Consider the following 26,055-nt stretch of genomic DNA (forward strand, 5'->3'; position numbering starts at 1 on the left):
TACTGAGCAGTTGTGCTTGCCAGTCACCTACAGTGGAATCCACACGGACATGTACTTACCCTACAATGACTGTGGTTCTTTGAGATGTTGTTGTCTGTGTGGATCCCACAACTCGCCCTTTATCCCCACTTTTCAAAGTCCTCAACAACATTGGCTTTGAATTACAGGGGAAGTGAGGGAAGATCGTGGCTGTCCCCCTTATGCCTTTGTATAAGCACCTGCAGTGGAATCCATACTGACTACCACATCTTGAAGAACCAGAGGTACTGTAATGTACCTCTCTTAATACAAGAACAAGGGGACCTTCAGTGAAATTAAGTGTCAAATTCAAAACCAATAAATCCTTCCACACAACATAACTAACCTGTGAGGCTCATTGCCACAGGATATCACAGTCCAAGAGCTTATCAGGATTCAAAAAATGATTACTGGTAACAAGAATATCTAGAGCTGTTCTGGTAAATTTAAAAAAAAAAAAAAAAAAAGGAAGGGATATAAACCCTCATGTTTCAGCCAAGCTTTAACTATTGGGGGTCAGCAGGAAGCTTTCCCTGGGGCAGGCTATCCTGTAGCTGTCTGAAAAGTTTCTTACAGCTTCTTCTGAAGTATGTGGGACTGGCCTTTGATAGAATACTCTACTATGTGGCCACTAGTCTGTTCCTGAATGGCAATTACTACATTTCTAGTAGAAGTGGAACAGATTTATACTCAAATTTGGGGATATCTGGGGCAGTTTCCAAGAGAGAGCTTAGCTTATAAGAAGGGATCTTGTGTCTCAGTTTCGTTGTCTTGGAAAATTAAGTAGAGCAAAAGATTAATTACATCGTCCATTTCTTGGAAGTAAAGTTTTACCTTCTGACTTGCCATCACACAGGATTGCAACTGAAATGAGAATTGAATTCAAACGCTGTACTAAGCTCCCTGTCTCTTTTGTGATTCTGCAGCCCTGGAATTTGCTGCAGAATCCACCCCTCACCAAAGAAGCGTGCAGCAGAATCTATGCTTTCATTTTGTAAATATTACACTTCTAGCCCTTATGTGGTTGTGAAGAAAATCTTCCAAATGTGAATTAAATAGGTGTTAACAAAATCTAGTAATCCCTTCCCTGTGCAGGTGCTCACGTTTCAGTGCCTTGTAGTTTCGCAATCCCACTAACTCTCCAGGCCACTAACAAAACAGGGAAGTAAGGTGGTATAGCTTTTGTAAGGTTTCAAACAAAAATAACCCCAAGCCCCTTTTTGATTTTGGGTGCTGAAAGCATGCAGAGAAGGTGCCACTTTCAGGCTTTCTTTATAGATGGTGGAAATTTTTTGAAAAATTCCAAGTGAGGCAGGCACTCAGCATGGAAAATTCATGCCCCAAAAGTTAAAGATCGGCAGCTGTAAGCAACTGAAAACAAGGTCTTATAATGGGATGTGTTGGGCAGCTTTAATTCAGCGGTGCTGTTAGCCCTGCCTGCAATGAAGAAGCCCACAAGGTGCACAAATGTCCCCCTTGACTGGTCACCTTTTAAGGATCTAAATATTATTTTCACTGTAAACTTTATAATAAGAGTTAGAAGAAGTTTCCCTTTCTAGCTGTTTACATTATCTTCCTTCTCCAAGGATATAGTTTCAGTGGGAAAATTCATCTGAACAACTTCAAAGTACAACTCCTGCTCTCCTATCCTGTCCCTTTATTTAGTGAGGTTGACACTGCAGTGTTATCAACAGAACTGGAGATCAGCATTCTTAAACCTAGTGCATTTTTGGCCTACTTGAAATAAAACCTAATTATCAATGTTATTTTTAAAGTGTAACACATTAAGGAAAAAATTAGTGTACTTTATTGGATTTTTCTGGCCACTAATTTAGAGCTTCACAGAATAGTTTTTAATAGAAACCGCTGTCAGTCATCTGTAATTGTAGCATACCCTATACATATGTTGAATGAAAAGGGAATTAAGCAGCGTGATTACCTCTAACATGGCCATTTAATGAGTGAAACACTGAGACCTGCACAGTTCGAGTGGCACTGAGGCATTGTGGGTAGAAAGAGGCTGTTGGCAGCCCAGAGCTGACCTCTGATTGCCTTGTTGTCAACTGTGTAATTAATTGCACTGCCAAGTAAAGGCCAAAGGTAGAGCTTTGAAGGGAGCGAGAACCAGCTCAGTTGGGGCAGATAGAAGGAGCTTTGTCTTTTTTTTATTGTCTTTGCTGGGTAGGACAAGAAGCTGGCATTTATGTAACCAGCTGCTTTTAAATGTAGTATTCCTATATGTCAGGATAGAGCCTCGCTTTAAGGAATTAGCAGTTTAGCTTTAAGGAATTTTTGGTAAATTCTCCAATTCAAGTGGAACAGATAAGAGCTAAGATCAGTAATTAACAAATCCTCACATTCATGCTTTTTTTTTTTTGGTCTATTATTTTTGGAACAAACTTATTTCCTCCTCTCCCCCCCCCCCCCATTCTTCCTTTATTTCCCTCCCTCTCCTCCCCCCCCCCCCTTTGCTGCCTTTGTATGTTACCTCAGAATGCATGTTGCTATGGAGATGATTTTGATCTAACTTTTAAGGGTCACAAGTTCTGTATCTGGGACATATTTCAAAGAAAGAATATAATTTAAAGACGCAGTTTCCAGCAACACACGTTTTTAAAGGCTGAGGCATTTTTTTCCCTGTATGCCTCCATCCTGCAGAGAAGAAAATCCTGCAAATTACTTAGAAATATTTTGGCGGGGATGGGAGGGAGCAGGGGGAATGAGAGGATGAGAAACATTTTAAGACAAATGCATCTTCTCTTACATTGGCATTAATTCTCTAGAAATGCTCTCCATGCCATATGTTCATGTTCTTTCATTAGCATATAATGTTTGCAATAAGTACCTCAGACCACTGTCTCCCAGCTGTCCATTCATCCCCTGGAAATACCTTTCATCTTGATCATTATTCCATAATTAAAATATTAAGGTTGGGAGACAAATCACTAGGCACAAAAAGTTCAGCTTAATAGCGAGGCATGGCAGTGGTTCTTCATTGTCTAGGGAATGCAAAGCTGAAAAGGAGGCTGTCGGGGTTGTTGGCCCGAAATGTGGCTGACAGCTCTTTCAATTATTAGTTTGAGATCAGGAGGAAAGATCTTCCAAATATGACTGTTGTCCCAGGTAGATTACATTTGGGTCCTGAAAGCTTTGACAGGTCGTCTTAATCACAAATTAGAAATTATCCTTGCTTTTGTGAGATGTGTATCTTCAAACTAGCATTGTTTTGTCAACTACTTTCTCAGTCAGTGTGTTACCATGTAATTTTTTTATAACTTTTGGCCTTTTCAAAATGTCTGCAATAATGAAAATAGGTCATCATTGCTGTAGTGTTACTCTGCCTTAAAGCAGGTATGCAAAGGTGCTGGATCCATCACTGAAATAAGCTGCTTTGTATGATCCTCATTAAGCTACTTCAAGAGGCATATCAGTTTGTTACATTTGTATAAATATTTTTCATTATCAACACGCTTTACTTTATTGTTTATATTTCATAAAATATTCACTTTTCACTCTTTCTGTGAGACAGTTCTAAATTAGAATTCAAAAGCTTCAGGATCATAGCGTTCTCAAGGGTGGCAGTTCTTGCAGTGCAAATTATTGTGAAATGTACAAGAGTTGCTGAGGATAGTTTCTATTTCAGTAAAAGGATGTACTGAGTGGGGGGTTAGTGCTGGGTCAGATTTGCAGGTGGTGAGTGGAAAGGGGGAGCAAGGAAGAAAAAAACAGTTAAGAAACTAGTTTAAATTTTAAAATCTGAAGTTTCTTATGATACTTTTGTGCGGCTTTATCTCAATATTTTCACAAGGTATTTTTAAAAACCCCAAATGTGTGAATAACACCTTAATTGGAAACATGCCATTTTTTCCACTTCTTGGTATGGACTTGCATTGGCAGTAGTGTTCTAAGTGAAACTTACATTCATCTGTGTAGCATTTTGTTTCGAATGATTTCTTGTAATAGAGAACAAAAGTCACATCTGTAAATGGGCTATTTTTAAATACCAGTGGTTACATGGTATAGTGATTACGGAACACCAGCATTGGGGCTCTTTTGAAGACTTATTATGTGGATTAGATGGCTGGATGACCTGCTGCTTTGGCTAAAAATAATTCCTAGATAACTGTCAATTTGCATTAAATCTACTTTTCAGTACTGAAACAAGCAAATTTTAACGTAAATGTTAATTGCGGATCTTGGTCACCTCAGTCTCAATTGTGTCCCTGGAGGACGCTGGCTTCGTAACTTACAGAAATTCTACAGAAGTGCTAGGTTTGGGACTTTAGTAGCAATCGTCTAGTTATAGCCAAGTGTCAAATTTGTAGTAGCTCATTAATTTCTGATTTGGTTACTTCTTAGTTAGTATTGGACAAAACACTTGAAAATGTACTGTAAGGAACGGTTCCACATTGATAGGGAGATAGAAAAGGCCCACTAGATCATCTTGTCCATGTTCTGTGCATGCTGGTGTATCTAGTAGTATAAAAGGGAACTTTAACTGTGTCAAAAATAAATTAATAGAGGATGCTTAACGTTAGCATAAACTGGACCAGGGTGGAGCCTGAACTGAACTGACCAGCAAGTGGGACACCAGCAACCACTTTCTCGCCGGGGGCGGCTTCACCCGTTTTGCCGACTGGCAGTTCATCCACTGTGCCCGGCTCAACTGCGTCCCGCTCAACGGAGCCGTCTGCCACAGGAACCGAGACAAGCATTGCAGGAAGTGCGGCTACTCCAACAAGACCCTGCCGCACGTCCTGTGCAGCTGCAAGCCCCGCTCCAGAGCCTGGCAGCTGCACCACAATGCCATCCAGAACCTCCTGGTGAAAGCCATCGCACCGTGCCTGAGGGAGGTTGCCGTGAACTGTGCCATCCCCGGTACTGACAGCCAGTTGCGACCTGACGTGGTAGTCACAGACGAGGCCCAGAAAAAGATCATCCTCATCGCTGTCATGGTCTCCTTTGAGAACAGGACCCTGGCCTTCTGCGAAGCCCAAGCTTGTAAGCTGGAAAAATACACCCCCTTGGCCGATACCTTGGGAGCGAAGGGCTACGAGGTGCAGATGGTTGTCCTGATCGTCGGAGCCCTGGGCGCTTGGGACCCCTGCAACGAGCGTGTGCTGCGGACCTGTGGGATCGGTCGACGCTACGCACGGCTCATGCGGCACCTTATGGTCTCGGACACCATCTGATGGTCCAGGGACATCTACATCGAACACATCACTGGCCACCGACAGTACCAGGAGGTGTGAGCCGGTACGACATTGTGCATCAACTATGGGAAAGGGACTGAGACTTTTTTTCCATTGGACCATATGAACTGGAACCATAAAGTCACTGAACATTAAATCTCACCAAATGAGGGTAAATCCATCCTCATCATCGTATCCACTCATTATACTCCACACCTGAACATAGCCATTATATGGACAACATACCCCCATATCTCATTGTCGGTACTTTGACCTGTTAACCTTTTACCCCCATTGGGGAGATTGCAGATTATGTATTCCTTAAGCCACCCATTCCTAAACCGAATTTCACACCCCTTGATGATCTGTACCTTAATCCCTGATAACCAGAAACTTCTGTGCTTAAACTCTGTACCATTTTCTTTTTACTTCAACATCATCTTAATAAAATTATTAAAAGGGAACATTAACTGTGTCAAAAAGAAATTAATAGAGGACACTTAACATTTTAAATCTTCAAATATCGTCAGAGGCCAGAATTATACCCATTTTACAGATGAGGAAAGTGACAGGTTGAAACCCCTGGTCACCCATCATGTGTCTGACGGCTGAGAAGTTCCCAGCACTCAGTCCACTGCACTTTATTTTAGGGAAAGAGTTGGTGTTATATCTTGTTTCAGAGTAGCAGCCATGTTAGCCTGTATTTGCAAAAAGAAAAGGAGGACTTGTGGCACCTTAGAGACTAACCAATTTATTTGAGCATAAGCTTTCATGAGCTACAGCTCACTTCATCAGATGCATCTATAACCAAGATGTGTTATCTTGGTATAGCACTGGTAGCTGGAATTCTACCCAATCAAGTCCAGTGAATTTACATTAAAGTATTGAATTCCTGGATTGGATAACTTGCTCACTTTTCACATTTGCAAACTGTGTGAAGTGACATTTGATGTTGACCTGCTCTTTTGGAAATGAGGAAAACCACTTCTAGTAACTGGGGGCAGGCAAGGTTTGCCAATGTAGAAATTATACTTGTGTGGGGAGGAGCACTAGGGGCACTCATTTTGCCAAGCACTGCTCCCTGAAGCATTTCTTGCCAGACCAATTGTAAGAGATAATAAGCATTGCGTTCCTAGGCTGTTAGAGCACTCTGCTGTTACAGTACTTGGAGGCCAAAGCTAAGTGACTAAGCACCCAGAAAGCCATATAGATCCTACTAAATGGAGTTTATATTATTCAGCAAATGGCTACCAGTTGGACCCATGGCTGTGCTGGACATGGTAGACATGGATGTGAAATATATGCATGTATAGTGATACAAGGTACAACCAGTAATTCACTTAGGGCTTGTCTGCAAGGTCAGTTAGTGCACGGGAAGCCAGGGTGTACATGCATATCGTACCAGCTTGCCATGGACTAACTCACCATATGAACACTGCTCCAGCAAATCCCCCAGTGTTCACATGGCAAGTTAGTAGTGTGGCAAGTTGGTGTGCTGTTGATTCACACTCTGGCTAGCCTTTGTACTGATTCTCTGTGTAGACCAACCCTCATAGGCAGTCAAACTTTAAATAGTGTATGGTACAACTGAAAAATAGATTACAACGGGCATTCATTTTGCACCCTCCACTGGCAACCATCTTAATTATCAACCATTTATGTTGTGGAAAGCCCTAATCCATGCTGAGCCCAGAACATACATGGAAAAGAGACAAGTAGCTCTTTCAGTTTAAAAACTAGTGCGGTAGGACTCAGGGAATTCGTTATCCATGAGAAAATGGTACAAGTTAGGCTGATGCCAGTGTCATCTGTAGGGTTCTTTGCAGAGCACACTTAATATTTGATTCATATAATAGCAGGGTCACTCTCCAATGTGAGCCTGAAATCCTGATTTGGAAATTATTATCTTGAGAGATTATAATCATCATTTCTAGTGGCTTGTGTTGCACTGTTTAGTGCCAGATCACTAATTTTAAAAAAGCCAGCCCACACTGGTTTGAATTAAATACTGACAACAGCAACCATGATTTGAGCATGAGTGAATGAGGGTGGACCAACTTCCTAGAGTGGGGTTTGTCAGTGTCTTCTGGTGGAGACTCCCACCCTCCCCTTGTGATTGATTGGCAGATAGGTTTCACTCCCCACCCATACCTTCATGTAGATTTAGCTCTTTCTTTCTTTTTTCTTTTTTTTTTGGGGGGGGGCCCATTTCTTCTTTGCTCGTTTTCTGCCTCTGTCCTGAAAATTTCGTCAAGGCTACGTGTGTGGCAACTTTTCTTCTACTCTGTGGCTCCCACCTCCCTATCTTCCACTTTTATGAGCACTACATGCTACTGGGCGTGAGGAGGTCATCCTTGGGAGATCTTTGGGACCAGGTCCTGTGTTCTTGCAGCTGTACTGAGTGTTGCAAAAACTGGCTACGCTGGCTCTTGCCATTTTATTTCGAGTATCACAATACCTGGTATCTGATTAAATCCCTAGCTCCTGGAATCAAGTGATTACGAGAATCTCAGCTTTCATTTAGTTTAAAAAAAAAAAAAAAAAAAACCTTCTAGTTCTTATGGTTCTGTACCAACCTGAAAATATAACCCTCGCGCACTCTGAACCCCAAAACCAGAAAGCAAATAAAAAGAATCCCATGTTTTGGTCATGATTTTTTTTAAAGCCAGTCTTCGTTTTTTGCGTGTGTGTGTGTGGGGGGGGGGGGGTCTGACTCATGATCTTTGAATGCCTGCAGTTGGCAGAGCACAAGACCAGAGAAGAAAAGCTTGTGCTGGTGAATCTCGAGCCTGCAGCCAGATATGTTAGAGCTTGGGGTAGATAAGTGGATTTCAAGGACCTGCCTGTTGCTTTACGTGCAGGAGCACGTTTGAGCCTTATCTACACTCGCATGCTCATTTAAAAAATCCCTAAAAGTTCCCACCTGTGGTGTAGTACCAGTGCAGCTCCTGCAGTGGTAGTGACATCAGTGGCACTGGTTTAGACAGAGCACAGGTAGGTGTTCACCAGCATTCTTACCACCTTATCTAGACCTGCCCTGAGAAATCTCAATGACATGGTGTTAAAAACAGCTTTGCCCACAGTAGGGCTCCCCATGCTGCCAACACAAGTGCTGATAACTGTAGGAAGTTTTGCGGGGACAAGAGGAGCACCTTCTCTCACTACTAAGAGCTCTGAAACCATTTTCCAGCTTAACTTTCTGGAATCTGGCAGGAATTTTTCAAATGGCTTTGTCTAGCCTTTGATATAGATTTAACTGGTGCATTACTTTTTGATGAGCTGCTAAGCCATGCTACCTCCAAAAAATATCTATCATTAAAATCTAAGCTATGCTAGGAGGTTTTTGCTGGTTTAACATTACCAGTTTACTAAACTGGCAAAACTCTCCTAGTGTAGATGCAGTTAAACTGATATCAAAATGTCTACAGCAGTATAACTTACTGCTGGCACCGTGACCGACGTAAGCTTATACTGCCATAAGCACTTCTGTACCCATATAACTGCCCTTACACTAGGGTTTTTACCAGCATAGCTATGTTGGCAAAAAATCACACCCCAACTGACATAGCTATGCAGGCAAGTCTAGAATCTACAGCCCTAGGGTGAACCTGTTGGCAGGATAAAATCCACAGGAAGCATACCTCTTCAGAAACCTTCCCCAGATGGTTTGGATTCCCTCTTGCTGTGGTAAACCGGAATTTAAAAAGCCAATTACTGCCTTAGATTGAATTTGCTGGTAAAAATTCATAATGCTCTTCTCCCTCATTCCATCGCTATTTCTAAATCTCACACACATCTTACCCTTCTGTGACCAAGACCAGACTGCCATTTTCTGTTACTGTATAATTGGAGAAAATAAATAAAACTAGAGAATGACTTGGGGTTCGGCTGGAGAAGGGAAGACAGAAGCAACTGTTAATGCTCATTAACTATATGAAACTGCCTTACTACTGCTCCTTTTGCTTGACTTCATTCCTGTGTTCTGTGCCGTAATTCACAAATGTTACCTGTGTTAAATGCTGAAAATGACTTTTGAGAAATACAGCACTAAGTGACCTTCTGAATGTCTTGTGTTTGTGGTAGAGCAGACTTCCCAATGATCCACTTTTTTTTTCTTTCCAAACAGCACATCACTATTCCCAGGCCCGACTGCCAAACGGAAGTGCGAACTTTCATGTTTTATCTTTCAAATATTGGCAGGGACAGCCCCCAGGGGAGTTTTGACTGTATACAGCAGTATGTATCCAGGTGAGTGGTACATCAAAAAGGAAAAGAAATCCTGTTGCTCAGAATGAGGGTTTTTTACTTGCATTATGAAGAGAAGTGAAATGTAAATGTGCCTTTAAAGTAAGTTTTTATTTTTTCAAGGAGGCTTTCCCTTTGTGGGACCTCGTGTGTGCCGAGAGTCATGCACAGAAAAATGACTACCTGTCCCAGCCACTTCCTGGATTTTTTGCAGATAGGTTCAAAGAATGCCCCTGTCCTCTTCACATTCCACATTCTTTTGTTGTTTTACAGGCTTCTTCTGTGTCTGTTAAACTTCTTTTTCTTAAAATGTCAGCTCTAGCAATGGTGGAGGTGCTAATGTAGACTGGCCACTAATAATGCAACCCGCACACTGACTAGCCCCTCTGACAGCGGCAGATCTAGAAAACTTGGTGACTAAAATGCTGGTGGCCACCAGTGGCCTGTGCACACTAAGTATCCTGCTTCACTATAATTAATGGAGCTAAATGGTGGCAGGGAGATTTTTAGGCAAGGCCAGGGATTCCTGTTCATGTCTGACATCAGTCAGTAGTTTTGGAGACAGTTTTGCTCCAGGGGTAGGTAGTGCTCGTTTATGTTTAAAGTGTTCCTCTAAAGCTTTCAAGTGAGATTTCAAAAGTGCACAAGTCAATGGAAAAAACCCACTGACCTCAGTGGCAGCAGAGCTAGTGAAGTACTGAGTGCTTTTTGAAAATCCCAGCCTCCACAGCCAAGTATGTATTGAAAAAACTTCTGACCAAATTCAGCCTCACTTGGGGCAGACACAGGCTAGTTGCACTGTATGGTGATCAACAAGCATGTGCTGCCTCCCACCCCCCCTTCCTCTCTCTCCCCCTGCCCTGTAGTGTGGATCAGGGAGAGCTCTGCCTTTAGTGAGAATTGGGCTGGGGAGGATGCACTGTGAAGGAGAACACCTTTCCATTACAGTGCACAGAGCCTTTGAAAAACATGGTTGGGAACTAAGTGACCGGTTAATGGGTCTCTCAGTGAGATCCTTGGAAATTCTCTTAGGTTAATGCTTTGCAGGAGGGCTTAAGTGTCTGGGCTACAATCCTTTTCTATGCCTGTAATTTCCTACCTTTCTTATCCTTAGAAAGCTGTAGTGACTTTACTGACGCTTTCCCAGTGACGAACACAGGAAAAAGTTCCTAATTCTCCAGTGGCTTGGAAAGTTCAAGCATCTACTAGTCCTGAGGTGCTTGCATCAGAGACCATTGCATTGAATTTTCCATTCGTACTATTCTGGCAGGGTTCAGCTCTGTCAGTAACAGCTTGTTGCTCAGTGGCTGCTGGAGCGTAGCAAGTTTTTCTCTTGAACCCATTTTGCAGAAATCTTCTGTGGAGGAAGGATAGTCTTGTGGTTAAGGGATAGGAGTGGGAGCTGGGAGATCTGGATTCTATTCCTGGCTCTCCCACAGATTTCCTGTGATTTTTCCCAGGTCATTTTAACCACATGGCAAATGAAGATGTCATCTTACAGGGATATTAGGCTTTATTCATATTTGTACGAGAATATGAGCTGCTTAGATGAAGCATGGCCATGTGAGTGTAATTATTTCTGTAATAATTTGCTGACAGGAGTCTGAAATAATAAACTGAGTAGCTCGCTAGCTGTAAATTTTTTTTCCCCTGCATATACAGAAAAATGTTGGTATGGTTTGTTCTATAAGGAACTGACACTTAGCAAAAGACCATGATGTGAACTGCTGCTTTCAGGTAACTTCAGGTCTCTCCGTGGCTCACTTACTAGCCAACAGCGAAATGTATGTTAATCCTAGGAATATCTGATTATATCATTTATTTTTTACAGCAATGGTAATATCCATCTGGACTGTCTTGGAAGCATACAGGATAAAATCACTGTGTGCGCTACTGATGACTCCTACCAGAAGGCAAGGCAGAGCATGGCACAAGCTGAGGAGGAAACTCGCAGCCGAAGCGCAATAGTTATTAAACCCGGCGGGAGATATGTAGGTAAGAAGCAACTTGATTGTTGGAGCGGTACCTGGTTCCCACCTAGGATGCATCTGTTAGTGTTTGTCTGGGCTATGCAAGGCTTGACTGTAAGTGGTTTGCGGGCCAAACCTGACATCACAAATCTTTCTTTTAAACAGTATCTGGTAGTGTCTGATGAGGGTCTGGTAACTTCTCTAGAGTAAAGATGCTGAACATAGCAGAGCTAGTGGTCAGATATTCAGTGACCGTTCTGTTCCTAGATGGCAGCTGAGGATTGGCCTTACAGTTTGCTTTTTGAGAGTCTTTCTTTATTTCTGTTTCCGGGGACCAAATCGTACTGCTTCACAAAAAGTGTTTCTGTACTGGCCGACTGACCAGATACACTAAAATGAACCACCCATGCTATTCCACATACCTGGGATGCATCTGCAGTGAAAGGAAAGCCATTAAATGTCATCTGGGGGCTGAACTTGTATTCATCAACAAAGGGATTAAGGTAGTGGTGTTAATTGCAGCCATGGAAGAAACTGTTCTACCTTTCAAGCTGAAAGATAGAATCTCTACTGGGAAGGAAGAGATACAGGACAAATATTAGTGGGTTCCAAACTGGAGTGGGGAGGTGCTTTCCCTGGGCTCAGATCCCTATCCACTGCCATACATGAACAATTAGTGCAACCCAGAAGGCCCAGCCTCCGTTTTTATGAGTCAGTTGGTTTTCTTCTCCCAGCTCATGTGATCTGATGACTTGTTTCCTCACAGAGGATGCCTGTGTACAGAATGGTGAGTTGCAGAATGTAGGATTGATCTTCACTCGTAGTTTTATCAGCCAAGTGCTCAAAGCTGAGAATTAAGATAGTAATCAGGACGGAAATTCATTGATTTCCTGTACTCTAGAAAATAATTTTGTTTAACTCTTCATATTTGAAAAACCACAAGAGTAAAGGGATAGTCATTGGGCTCATGAGCAAACAGCTTCCCAGAAAGAAAGGATAATAAAACTGAAGTTCTAGTAAGAATTTTAAAATTTTCCCTCTATAAAATGAAAACACAGCTAGCAAGTGTTGGGGTCGGGCTGGGGTTTACTGTGTAAACTGAGACTTTAGTGTCAAAATGTTTGCGGCAGGGGAGGGGGGACTGGGAGCACAGTAGTCAGGCTTATATTTGAGGAAAGGGAAGGAAGAGGGGTCTGGGGTCCTGCTCTTCAACCTAGGGGAAAAGATGCATATTCAGAGTAGCCTCATCATATAAGATGCACATTGCATCTGACTTGCAGGATCCTCAAGCATGTATGTGACTTGTTGACTTTATATGATCTAAGAGAGGAAGGAAAGCTGATTTTTTAAAAATTAATGTTTACAGGAGATTATAGGGGGTCAGCACTTAGGCATGTATATGTAGTGATTTCAGGCAGCTCAACCTGATTGCTATGAAGAAGTTAAATAATTTCTCATTAAGTGTGAAAATTAGAGCAGTCTGGATAAGCCTGACCCTTGAACAGAACACTTGCTGAGGTTAAAAAGGGTTTGGTTTAACATCAGGTATATTTTGTGTGCATCTCTCCACCTCTTGGTCCTAGCTGTAAATGGAAATGCCACAAACATATTTCTGGTGTTTGATTCCTGGCAAAAAACAAGCAAGCTCTGGAAACCTGATGAGTCTGTTAATGACAGTTCTTATCCTATTTCTAGAAATTAGATCCTGTTCGACCTCTGAACTTCTGGTTGCTTAACAACATGTGTGGACTTTTTGGTTCTCTCCCTATTTGTCTTCACTCAACCCCACCAGTGGAACAGCCTTTAGTGACTTGCATCAATCTGTGTGTAATCAGAACCCAGGAAATGATGGCTTAAAAAAATTTATGCAACCTACATTTGAGTAGACTAGACAAACATTGCACATAATCAGCAGCATCTTCCGATGACTCAGTTGAAAACATCGTTTCCTAAGCAGAGAGAACTGCCATGCTGAAATAAGATCTCCAAAAACTGTTGGAATAAATAGCTGGATTTCATTTATGTCAGATCAGTTCACTCTGTTTGCTTGAACTAAAATGGCTGTTAATTTTTTAAATGGCTTCTATAAAACTTTGCAAGATATGAAGACTTTTGCCTCTTGTTTTGGCTATCTTGTTTTCTTTTCTCTTGACTGTATTCTCTGTCATGGGGGCACATTTATGATTAGTAATAGAATCTGGCTTTTCATTAAGAAAGCCCTTGTTTTCCATATGGAAACAACCCAGGTTTTTTTAGGAGGAGGGGCGGCTGATCTTCCAGCCAACGATGCAGTTTGCCTCTGCGTCACATCGAAGGGGGGGTTTCCAGTTTTAAAAAAAAAATTCAGGCTTGACGTGGTAGCTGGAAAACCTGAGGCCCAGAGGGTATAATCAAAAGGAAATAGATAAAAACAAAACTCCCAAAATGGAATGGAGGAAGTTTTTCCTGGGGGATTTGAACTGAATGTTAAAATCTGTTTTACAGTTCTCAAGTGTACACAAATGCTCATTAAGAGGCTGAAAGTTATTACTTAAATGGAAATGTCACATTAAATAGTCAGTATGATAGACAACTAGACTAGCATGCACGGGTTAGACCCATTCATGTCCTTGTATTTGCTCTCAGGGGGAGGGCTTGTGGAACCAGACCCATAAAGTTCCTCTTGTTCTAAAAACAGAAACATCTGCTGGAGAACAGTTCAGCTGAGATCAGCAGCGGGGGAGCCTCCCATTGACCAGTTCTGCTCTTATCACTGTGTATGACAGTGCTGCTCTACATTGCAATTGTGGGACTTTCCTTTTCACAGGGAAAATCTGGCTGGTCTCAGTGGGGATGTAGAACATTGTGAAGACGGTAGGACTGGTGAGCAGAGAATTGAAGTTCTACAAGTTTGTAGCTAATAATAACCATGTTCCCCATGTGTGATGACGCTGCTTTGGACTTCCAGTTCCTTTTTACAAGCTTGGATTAAATCTTAGGTTTCGCAGAATGTTTGTCCTGGACTTCCATTGGCACAGGAGTATGTGTATTTGAGTCTTCCATTGTTGTCTATCAGGGCTTCATGTTGGAATTTATTATGTACATATGCACATTGGCAAAACACTGGACTTCGCAAGGTGACTCCTGCAGTTCACTAAATTTTCATCTCCTTTTAGGCAAAAAGGTTCAGTTGCGTAAGCCTGCACCAGGAGCTTCCGATGCCGTTCCCTCTAGGAAACGGCCAACGCCAGTCAACCTCGCCAGTGCAATAAAGAGAGGCAATAGTGCAATTTCTCAGAGACCCTTCAAAGATAGGGTTGTGCACTTACTGGCACTAAAGCCTTATAAGAAACCTGAACTTATTCTCAGGTTGCAAAAGGATGGACTTTCTCAGCAGGACAAGGATTTGCTGGACAGCCTCCTGCAACAGGTTAGTGTCCTACCTAGATGTTTGCCTAAATCATTAAGACAAATGTGGTGTCATAATGTTGGCAGATTTTGTCTTAGGCCATACTTAAACTGCAGCTTTGATGTGATCCATAGATTAATTTTCTTCAGTGGCTGTGCCTAGTAAGAATCGACTAAGGGATAGGTTGCGGTATTATACTGGCTTTGTTAGAGACACATTAGCAGCCTCTCAACATTTTCACTTTCAGGGGTTTATAATCAATTTGTATAAATTATCTACCAAATTAGGACCACTTTAAGAGCAGACATTTTGGTCACCGCCACACTTTCAAATTGCATTGCAGTATATTGTGTATTTAATACCGAACTGTGACCTCTCCTTGCTTTTATGGCTTTATGGCAAACATTTAACACTTGAGTATGAATTGATATGAACTATGGTAGATAGGGTTCAGAGGTGTTCATAATACATGCAAAACAATAACATGTCAATAAATTAGCATATGCAATATTTTCCATCCAAAAGAGAGAATGTTCCCTGCTCACTTTGTCCCTCAGCGTCTCTCAAATCACGCCTTTACTGCTAAAGAAATGTATTAAATTGTTTAACATTGAAGATCAAGCAGCTTCTTGCTAGTCATGTTTTCATGTATACCAGTCGTTAATGTCTTCAAGTTGTACCAATTCAGTAATACCAGCCTGAATACTCCAACTTTATTTGTGCTAGCTGAATGTGCTATTTGTAATAATTATCTTTATTGCTTTTATAGTATTTACATTTTCAGAGCACATTACCAACAATTAATTAAACCTCACAACATCCCTGTCTTTTAGGTATTGGAATTGTTAACCCCCATCTGTAGCTGGTGAGATTGAGACAGAGGTGAAATCGCTCGCCCAAGGGCATACAACGAGTTACTAGTCAAATTCGGATTGTAACTTTGGCGTTACTGGTTCTCAATCTGGATTTTAATCCACTAGAACTACTGCCTCAATGTTCATTACCGTTCTGAGTTTTTTAACCTCCTGAATGTCTTAATGTTGCGTAACTTCAGTGAACCATCTCTGCTGTAATCTTTTACTAATATAGTCACAAACCTCTAGCAGGTTGCTGCTATGTCTAGTAGTCACAACACTACGGACATGATTAGGGATAACTCTGGGTTGGCTGGAAATGGATCACTTGTAAATGTATTACCTCTCAGCAGCGGTGGTGCTCCCATCCTCAAGCAAACCGATAAGTACAGAACACAGGCTGTGTTAACTTCTTCCCCAAACGTGTCTGGGAGTCCGTTCATTCTGCTGTTTTATCTACACAGGACTGTGCTAGTATTAAGTGTACAGTCTAATTTCTCAAAAGATACTACTGGGGGAAGGGAGCGTGCAGGTCTCAGGAGCTGTGGTGTTCCCAGGACTTGCTGATGTGGAAAGCAATTTAAAAAAATCCTGAGAACTTTTTCTGAGTAGATTATAAGACCTTCTGAGCGGGGCCTGTCTGTACAGTACCTGGCACACTGTTGGTGCAACAGGGGGAAATGATCTGGGTATTGGTAGAAGATATTTTGGGGGAGTTTCTGAAGCAGAAACTGGCTTTTTTTTTCCCTTTTTTTTTTCTCCATATCAGACATTACCGTGTGATTTTAAATGTAACATACATTGTAATTCATCTTTTGGTTGGCTCAGGATTTTGGAACATTGATAAAACTGAAAGGAAAAACGAAGTATTTATCATGTAAACTGACAATTGTATGTTTATCTCTCATCTGCAAAACGTGCAATGTTCAGTCCTGGACTAGAACTTTGTACATGAGATGGTCACATAGTGTTTCTTGTTAGATGTCATGTTTTCTGCTCCTTCACTTTGTTTTTTACGGGGGTAATTTATCGTTTTGTGAGGATAATCTAATAGCACATTTCATACAGTGTGCTGTCAAGATGATTTACAATCCATAAAGACAACCTAAAATGTAACTGCTTCTACAGAACTAGGTAAACCCTAGAAAACATGTTTTATCTCAAACTGATAGTTTTGAACATGTCCAAATTTAAAGTGCAGCCTATTTTAGAGCAGGGAACTAAGAACCCATGGAATTCAAAACTTCCTTCCTGTCTTTGCCTATTTGTAAACATGACATTGCACAAGTACTTAACATCTGTACCTCAGTTTCCCTTTCTGTAAAAGTGAGCTTAGTACTTCATCCCATAAGTGAACAGTGATCCTTGACTGTTGCTTCGGAAGGTGCTTTGCAGTCCTCTGACAGGCTGTAGAGACATTTAGAGTATTTACAAAGACATGATCCCTGGATGTGTAAGAGTTACTAATAAATGTGTATGAACCTTGCATTTTTCAGATGAGAAGGTAATTGCAGCTGAGAGTTAAAATTTCCGTCTAACTGCTGAAAGATGAATTACAGTGGGGAAACCTAAGTTGTTTCCATGCTGACATGTTTCTGTTGGCTCCAACAGAGTTCCCCATTAGGCCTTGAATGGTCTCTGTGTATAGGAAATCTCTGTGGTAGGTTCTGTCAAAATGCAAAAAGCTTCCCAAGGTCATGTGCTATATTAATTACAGAATATGATTATTGGGTGAGGTGATTATTTTGTTGAGCTCTGGAGTACAAGTTATTAATGGTAGGTTTTGCTTTCTCTCCTCGTAGTAGCTGTCAACATGACCACTTCTTCTTTTCCCATGAAACTAAGCAGGTCACTTTAACTAGAAGTGTATGCCATAAAACCACATTGTGCGGACCCTGAAGTATCTAGGGAAGCATTCTTTCTCCTGCCCTTCCAGACTATTACATCTTTTCTATTTTTGATTACTCCTCTCTACAGTGGGAAACTTTGTCTACAGGCAGCTGTGAACAAAGCTGTCACCATAACAGTTTGTATATCCGTTGATATGCAGCTTCATCTTAGGTGTTGGACAGCCTTGATAAATTGTCTGCCTATTTCCAGATGTTTCCCTTAACTCATGTTGGAGCAGCCCCAGATTATTTTGTCCGTATTGAATGGCCATTTGTAGTCTCCTTAATTTTTTATACTTGCATCTCAGTATAATTTGATATGTACCTAATAAATTAACATCTGCTGGGGCTCCTAGGTGCTAGTAATATTGTGCTGCCACTGTACACAAGAGAAGACACAGTTGGATAAATAAATTGGAAGCAAATATTAATCCTGGTGCTTATTGACACCTGTGACTATAACTGGTTCACTAAATCTGTTGCAGCTTTTCATCCAGATTTTTTGAATTTTTTTGTAAAAATTTTTGAAAGTCAGACTCTAATGGCTTTTCACAAATTACTTTTCTATTTCAGGTGGCAAATCTGAGTGCCAAGGACAGCACTTTTACATTGAAAGATGGTATGTACAAAGATGTACAGAAAGATTGGCCTGGCTACTCGGAAGGAGATCAGCAGTTACTGAAGAGGATACTTGTTCGGTAATTGTTCCACGTTTTTTTGTGATGTCGTCTGCTAGCTGGATCTCTTACTAACCTGGGCCTATAAATAGCGAGCCAGATCAGCTGGTGTAAATCAGGGTAGCTCGGTGAAGTCAATAGAACTACCTCAGGCAGAAGATCTGATCCATAGTGTCAAATATTTGATTCTAACATGCAGCCTGTTTAGTCTGCTACTAAATTTGGCTGGTGAATGTGCTCAAGAATGTGCATCAAAACTGTTTGCAGTGTGATAGACCCAGGCCAGTTGGGTACAGCAGAGTAGTAGAAGGCAGACATACTGGCTGCTGGAGAAGCAGTTTTCTGTTCCCTGACTGACCAGAGCAGGGGCTGCTCCAGGCTAGGGTGGACACCTGACTCCAATTAGCCTGCAAAGAGTCAGTTGAAGCTGTTAGGCTAATGAGAACACCTGACTCTAATTAAGGCCCCTCTGATACTGTAAAAGGGCTCACTCTGGTCAGCCTGAGGGGAGCCAGAGGAGAGGAAGTGTGGCTGAAGGGCTGGGTAATGAAGACACTCTCAAGCCACTGGAAAGGGAGCCCTAAGGTAAGGGTGAAGAAGGTGTTGAGAGAGAGAAGCGGGAGAGCTGTGGGGAAGCGGCCCAGGGAACTGTAGCAACTCTGGCAGTGAAAGGTCGGCTGCCAACAGCTGCTGCCGTTAGGGTCCCTGGGCTGGAATCTGGTGAGTAGAGGGTGGGTCCAGGTTCCCCCCAACCTGGTACTACAGAAACACCTCCTGGGAGGGGAAGATAGGCCCCTGTCAGGACAGGAGGCTAAACTGTTCTTGAATAAGCCCATAGGACCAATGGAGACTGTGGGAGTTCTCTCACCAATGTCCTTGCTGGCTTATGATGAAAAGGGCTCAGTAGACTGTACCCTGGCCCTAGAGAGAGAAGGGCTCCATGGAGGGTCGCAGTGAGCCTCTGAGGCGAGCATAATCCTCCTGGAAGTGCGGCACCTATGGGGACACAGTTGGAGCTCTGCCAAAGCAGTCCCTCTATTAAACTTAGGAATTTCACAAGGTGCATGTCACTGTGTTCTTAACCAATGGAAACACAAGCCACAGAAAAATATGGGAGGAAAGAAAAGGCCATTCCTTAGATGGGAAGTTAATGATTGTTTAGAACTCTAACAGAATTTAGTTAGTGGGGGCAGGTGGTTCTCCATCAAATCTGGCTCTTCATTTAATCTCCCCTCTCCTTCTCTGCCTCTCCCCTTACATGTCACTTTGTTGCCTTGTTGTCCTCTGTGCACAGACTTCTGTTAGTCCCTTCTCCTGAGGACAGGTTATCCAATGACGTGACTTCCCCCTTCTGCCCTTGGCATGCTTCTCGGCTACTGCTTTCCTTGCTCTTCTGGATGTTCCCCTGCCCTTAGTGCCTCTGTCTTTTTATGGCAACTTCTATTTTAATCCTCTTGAGCTGTATCTGTGTGAGCAGGTTTTGGTCGTGTTTTAACATAGATTGTTCCATCTAGCACAATTTAACACACTTTGTGTCCAAACACAAGTCTCTCAGTTGTGTGTCTGCTCTGCTACAAGTTTGTGCCAGGTAACCTAGGGTCACCCCAGGGTTAACTGTGACTCAGGATCAATCATGTTAAACCTCATGTGGATGGAGATTAAAGCAAACAAGGCAATGTAGCTCTGCATATGGCAGCCATCACCCCTCTGCCCATTTACCTAGCCTTCGCTGTCCAGGACTCCACCTGGACAGAAGCCTCTTACCTTGTACATGTCCCTATTTACTAGCAGCCCCTCATAGAGGCAGCTAGGATGGCTTCTCTGTTTCTAGCTGTTTTTTCAAGCCTTTGAGTTTTGCCTCATCAAAGCCTGTGGGATTAGAACCTCTCTTTGGCAGGCAGAAAGAGTGAAAACATGTTTATTGCTGCAGGAGGGCAGTAAGCAGACTGTTAGAATCTGTCCACTTCATCAGGTACTTGTCCCTAGGATTGAAAGTCTCTCCCTCCGTCTGGGAGTACACAGAGAGACTCTCATCCTACCTGTATTTTGCAGATATACTCCTTAAATTACAGCAAGCCCTGCAGATCTCTCTTAGGGGACTCTACTCTGTTCTACGGGTTTATAGTCCCACTTCTGGTTTCTGCACGTTTTCCCCAGTCTGTACTGTTTATTGTGCAGGTAGAGGCTTGATTTGGACTTGTTTTGAGGCTTATTTCTGTTGTGATTTTTGGTTAATGTAAAATACAGCTTTTTGGTTTGAACCGTTTCCATGGTTTGAAAGCACAGTTGGCCTGAAGATGGGACTTTTTAAACCAACAAAATCTGTAACACTGAATGTTCTTTGGCATACTTAGGAATACTCAAACTGGTGTGTTGTAACCAATTTAAACATCCTTCATGCTGAATTATAGTTAAATGGAAAATTACAATTATCCTTAGTCTGTATGGCTTTAAAAAAAAAAAAAAGGTTGATTCTCCCTAGCAGAGAAGTGTTTACTGCTTTTCTCGAATTGTGGCAGTCAGTTATGCAGAGAGCTAAAAATAGACCCTGGAAAGGATGTATTCAACTGTACAAACAAAGACCCGCTCAGCCAATGCAGGTAATGAGACTACAAAATGGAAAAACCATGTAGAGTTGAAGCTGGTAGAAAAACACTCTCAAAGAGCCCAGACACCAGATGCAGGGCTTTACATGGTAGCCTCAGTTGCTGCTTAGTTCTGTCCAATTGTTAAATAGCCTTTGACGGCACTCTAGTGAGCATAAAAACAAGGAGCTAAATGCTTGGGATGGATTAGGAGTTGCTTTAATAACCCAGCTTTAGACATTTTAAACTGTTTTTAACCAGATTAATGTTGGATTGATTCGCCTTTTCCAGTGTTGCTTCCTTTTTCCAGCCTTCCCACTGGGTTGTAGCTTAGTCTTTGGAGACCATGTCTCTGCTCTGGGCACTAGAGCGGCATAGCAAGGGCACGACCGCTGTGCTGCAGGAAGCACTAGTCTGGATGCAGGCTACAGCAATGGAAGGGGTCCGTCTGTCACTATAGGAACTCCACATCCCCAAGCAATGGTAGCTAGGTCGATTGGAAGCGTTCTTCTGCCCACCTAACTGTGCCTACACCGGGTTAGGCTGGCACAGCTAGGGTGCGAATTCATCACACCCCTGGCCCCGAGCATGTAACTGTTTCAGCCTCAGTTTTACCCGTAGACCAGGCCTGGGTGTTAGCAACTTAAACTGCATTGGATTCAGTGGCTTTATCCCTTTTGGACACCTTTCACTTCAGTAAAGAGAGGTGGCCTGGGATTGCTTTTGTTGACTAGTTTAGGAGGCGCAGTTGTCGTACTTCATAGAGTCCTAGAATCTCAGGGTGGGAAGGGACTTCAGGGGGTATCTAGTCCAGCCCCCTGCTCAAAGCAGGACCAATCCCCAGTTTTTGCTCCGGATCCCTAAATGGCCCCCTCAAGGATTGAACTCTCAACCCTGGGTTTAGCAGGCCAATGTGCAAACTCCTGAGCTATCCCTCCCCCCTACTTGAGGCTAGTCAGTGAGAAACTGACTTAAAGTTAGTTAATTGTAATCTCTGTGCATTGCCACTAGTTCCCTTCATAGGCATACAAATAACTGTCCACTCAAGCATGTTTCTTGAGGTGACCGTTACCACTGAGGCATTTGTTCCACTGAATGTATCCGATGAAGTGAACTTTAGCTCACAAAAGCTTCTGCTCCAATAAATTGGTTAGTCTCTAAGGTGCCACAAGTCGTCCTGTTCTTTTTGCGAATACAGACTAACACGGCTGCTACTCTGAAACCTGTCATTGAGGCATGGTGGTTTGGTTTATTTTGTCACTTCATTTAGTTTAAATCTCTTAATTAAGAGAATGTGCATTTAAACATGGAAATCAGCTGCTGAAGTGTAATCAGAGCTTCAGGTTAGAGAAAAAAACAAGTTCCTCTGGTAGAACTTACCCATGTTAAGTAACCAAGATCTATGTGGGTTGCAGAACTGCTACAGTAAAACCTTTTTTGTTTTTCTAAATCCTCTTCAGAGTTAACTTCTTTACGGATGCAACTTGAGTCAGTAGAAGGCATTTATTTCCTGAGTGATTTAAGACATGGGTTCTCTGGATCATGCTGGAAAAGTCCCAGGGCAAAGTTAATGTTCTCTGAAACTTGCTCTGGGCGCTATGGAACTGCATAGAAAAATGAGATTGATACTTAAAAGAAGGTGGATGGATTTAGCAGTGAAAATGAACTGTAGTGTCTTGTTTTGATGCAAGAGGTTACCATTTTATTTGAGACAATACTGTAAGTGCAGCAAATGGAGCAATCATCTGGGAGGTGCAAGTTTAAAGAGTATTTATTATGGAGCCTTAAATTTGCCTAATGCATAACAGACCAATGAGGCTCTTGTCACAGATTCCACTTCTCCCCTTTAACACCCCAGTGGCTCACTTTTAAGGGATAATTGTCCCACCCTCTGTGGACTAAAATGCTCTCCTAATGGAGAGAGATTTACTCCATTTAACATTTGAACTTACCTTCAAAGCAGGGACCCGGTAAGAATGTCTCTGCATTGATTAATTTTTTCGTAAGACCATAACCCTACGAGACTGAAAAGTCAGTGAGAATCTAAATGAATTCTGATTACTAAAGGGCATCCGTCTGTCGTCAGGCATGGGCTAGAACGCACTGAAGCCATCCAGTACAGTCACTTGGCTTTTTAGTTTTAATATGAATGTTTTATCTGACATGCCTCAAGAATAATTTTGTGAGAGTAGAATGGATTTCTGCAGTAGCAATATTTAGGGTTAGGCGTCAGGGAAAACAGGCCGAAGGGAAGGGTGTAAAAAAATAAGCTACCTCCCCATCAGACAGTGCTGACCCCAGCCTCTCAGGCAGGGGTTCTCACTGCTCTGTTGACTCAGCCCTTGGAAGCTCTGCATGGGCCTGTTCTACTCGTGATGAATACGCAGATGGTGGGGAAAGAGGGAGATTCTGTCAATATTGTGGTGCCCTCAGTGTTTTACTGGGCAAAGTTTTGTACATCTCAAACTTTGTTTCCTTTTGAAGAGGTTTGACTCCTCTGGGAATCACGCTTGCCCTTTCTAAGGGCAGTGTAGTCGCTGTGCCTGAGGTAAGGAGGGCTTTCTCCCACACCACCTATTGCTGCTTACGAAATTTGTCGGCGTTGGAATGTTAAAGTCCCTGCTGGCCCTTAGAGCTTGCAACTACTTTTGCCGCTAGACCTCCAGGCCAATTGCATGGGAATGTCAAACATTAGCTTTACTATGGGTGCAGATTTACTGAATAACTTTCAGATGATCCTCTCATGCTAAAGGAAAGTCTTCAATGCCACCTGATGGGTTTTTGGGTCCCTCAGGTACAGGGTCTAAACCACCATACATTCTGTTTTTCAGGAAACTCTGCCAGCCCCAGAATGTTAGCAGTTTTGTGGGAGACACTCCTTCCTTGAGTCCGCCAAAAGACAATGTGAACTCCGCTTCCCCTCCTCAGGTAGGTGGGTGAACTGCCGGGGCTAGTATGTGGGGTAGCTTGGTGTCCGGTGGTTAGCACAGGGCTCAGAGTCTGGAGCCACCACAGTCTAAACCCAACGACTGGCTCAGTGTTAGGCCTTGGGGAGGTGGTTTAACCTCTGCTTGCCCATCTGTAAAACTGGACATAGTTACTGCACAAGGGTGGTGAAGATTAACCGATTATAAAACTTTGCACAAAGGTAGAGCATTATTGTGAGTGCCACATGAATCCATTTCCCCTCCCAAGATGCGATGCTGGGCTGTCTGTGTGGGGTTCAGCAGTCTAAGTTTGCTTAACCTCACCTCTTAAATGCTTTGGAAAATTTTACTCTTTAAACTATTGAAATCCTGTGGCGCTTCTGCTCTTCTGGAACTTAAACACTTTTTTGAAAATTTGACCCATTACCAATAATTTAGAGCCAGCCAGTAACAACCAGCTCCCAAGCACAACTAAGGGCTTGTCTACGTGCAAGGTACTACGTGGCAAGTCAAGGTGTGACTCTATAGTGCACCAGCTTGCTGCTCAGTAACATCCCATGTGGAGACTGCTGCAGCGCACTCTGGGACTTTCACTGTGCTTGCTGTGTACCTCATTCTCAAGCAGAACTTTTTCTGAAATCTGAGTATTTATCTAGTATGTTTCATCCAAGAAAATCAAGGTGATGGTGGTGTTAGCAATAATACTGGCCTTAGTTTAAGGTGAGTAAAAATTGGCCATTCTTTATTTGGTTTGTTTTCATCTGTCAGGATCTGCAGGCACCAGAATGCGTGCGGCACACTTATTGGGGGTTGCTTGTAGTCTTCTGCATCGCTCCCTCTATCTGCACAGCCCTGCACCTTGTAGCAAAGAGGAAGTAACAGTATTGAAAAGCCACCAGGAGGCATTGAGGAAGTGATGTGGTTGCCCCATAAACCCTTGGCAGAGTGCATTTCCTCTCCACATCCCTCCTGATTGTAACTAGTCTGGAAAGCAGGACTTCCTGTCACCAAGCATTCTTGGGCCTTCTTGAGTTGGCAAACGCGGGGAATTAACTGGAAGAAGAAAGCTAATCGGATAATTTCCATCAAAGGAGCTGAGATTCCAAATGCGCTTTGAGAGAACAAAAATTCCCCTTGCAAACACAACAATCCTGTCTGAGTGAGTAAGGACAACCATTAAATATCCAGAAGAAACACAGTCAAAACTATCCCCAGTATTCCAGTGGGTGCTAAATAATCCTGCCTCAGACTCTGTGCAGCCTTTTTCAGCAAGGCAAATGTACTTTGTGGTACTGAAGGCTATCCAAGATAATTTGGCTGCCTCTGAAACTGGATTAGGGCTGGCAGCCATAGCTTCTGGCTCCAGCTAAGCTTTTTGTACGTTGACTGAAGAAAGGTTCTTTCACAGTGTAACTCCTCCTAAGCTAACCTGTAACCCCCAAGAACCATCTGATTTAAGATGCAGATGTGGTTAGTTACCCTCATCCATCAACAGTGGATTTATCACTGAAAAGTATTTTCTCAAAGCATTATCTTCAGAACTCTATCCCCATAGGTCTGAAAAGGCAAGTGGAAAATTCCTGCCTTCTCTTCACTTCCAGCCTGCCAGGAGTTTTCCATATGTCAGTAGTGGTTAAGATCATGCCTCTCTACATATGGTGAGTTTCAACATTTCTCTAGCATCTTTTGTATTGTGAACTCACAGCTCTTTACAAACATTCAGCCTTGAATCCCTGTGAGGTGGGGAAGGATATTATCCCTATTTTATAGGGGAAGAGACTGAGGCACAAAGTTCAAGTAACTAACCAAAGGCCACAGAGTAAGTCAGTATCAGTCTGGAGTAGTGTCAAGAAATCCTGACTCTTGGAGCTCTGACCATTGAATATGTTTCCTCTTTTGCCATTATCCTGTGTAGGTGTTTTGCAAAAGCAGCATCTTTGGCAAATACTTATTCAAAATGCTCTCCAGACAAAAGAGATTGCAGCCCTCTGTTTTGTTAGTGTTCTTCCATTACCCCTTGCATAGGGGTAGCTTTGCTTCCACTGGGTGAAATTTGAAACAAAAAAGTTAGAAAGAGACTGACAGGGATTGGGTTTTGGGCTTCTACAGGAGACGAAGAGAGCAGAGTAGTACCAGTAATTACTTTTTAGAACCTGACCTCTTACAGCTTTCTCTGTCCACTTGCCCATACAGCCTCTCCGCACAAGGGCCGCCTAGTCCTGTTTGGCACTTGCGCTCCTTTTTGTCTGGCTGTGCAGTTACTGTTAGGGTCTCTAAGAGAATTAGCTGCTTGGGTAGCAGAATTAGGTT

The 26,055-nt window shown here is 42.6% G+C and overlaps 1 protein-coding gene across 1 annotated transcript in view; it reads left to right on the forward strand.

The window, feature by feature from the left end:
• Positions 1–26,055, forward strand: part of ELL (elongation factor for RNA polymerase II) — an 85,882-nt gene that overhangs the window by 43,342 nt on the left and 16,485 nt on the right. Inside the window, exons 3-7 of the mRNA XM_037885537.2 lie at positions 9,337–9,458; positions 11,287–11,450; positions 14,581–14,834; positions 18,130–18,254; positions 23,650–23,746. Of these exons, the coding sequence (XP_037741465.1) occupies positions 9,337–9,458; positions 11,287–11,450; positions 14,581–14,834; positions 18,130–18,254; positions 23,650–23,746 (762 nt within the window). The remainder of the gene's footprint in view (positions 1–9,336; positions 9,459–11,286; positions 11,451–14,580; positions 14,835–18,129; positions 18,255–23,649; positions 23,747–26,055) is intronic.

Source organism: Chelonia mydas, chromosome 25 (genome assembly GCF_015237465.2).
Source record: "Chelonia mydas isolate rCheMyd1 chromosome 25, rCheMyd1.pri.v2, whole genome shotgun sequence".
In the NCBI taxonomy this organism is placed as follows: domain Eukaryota; kingdom Metazoa; phylum Chordata; order Testudines; family Cheloniidae; genus Chelonia; species Chelonia mydas.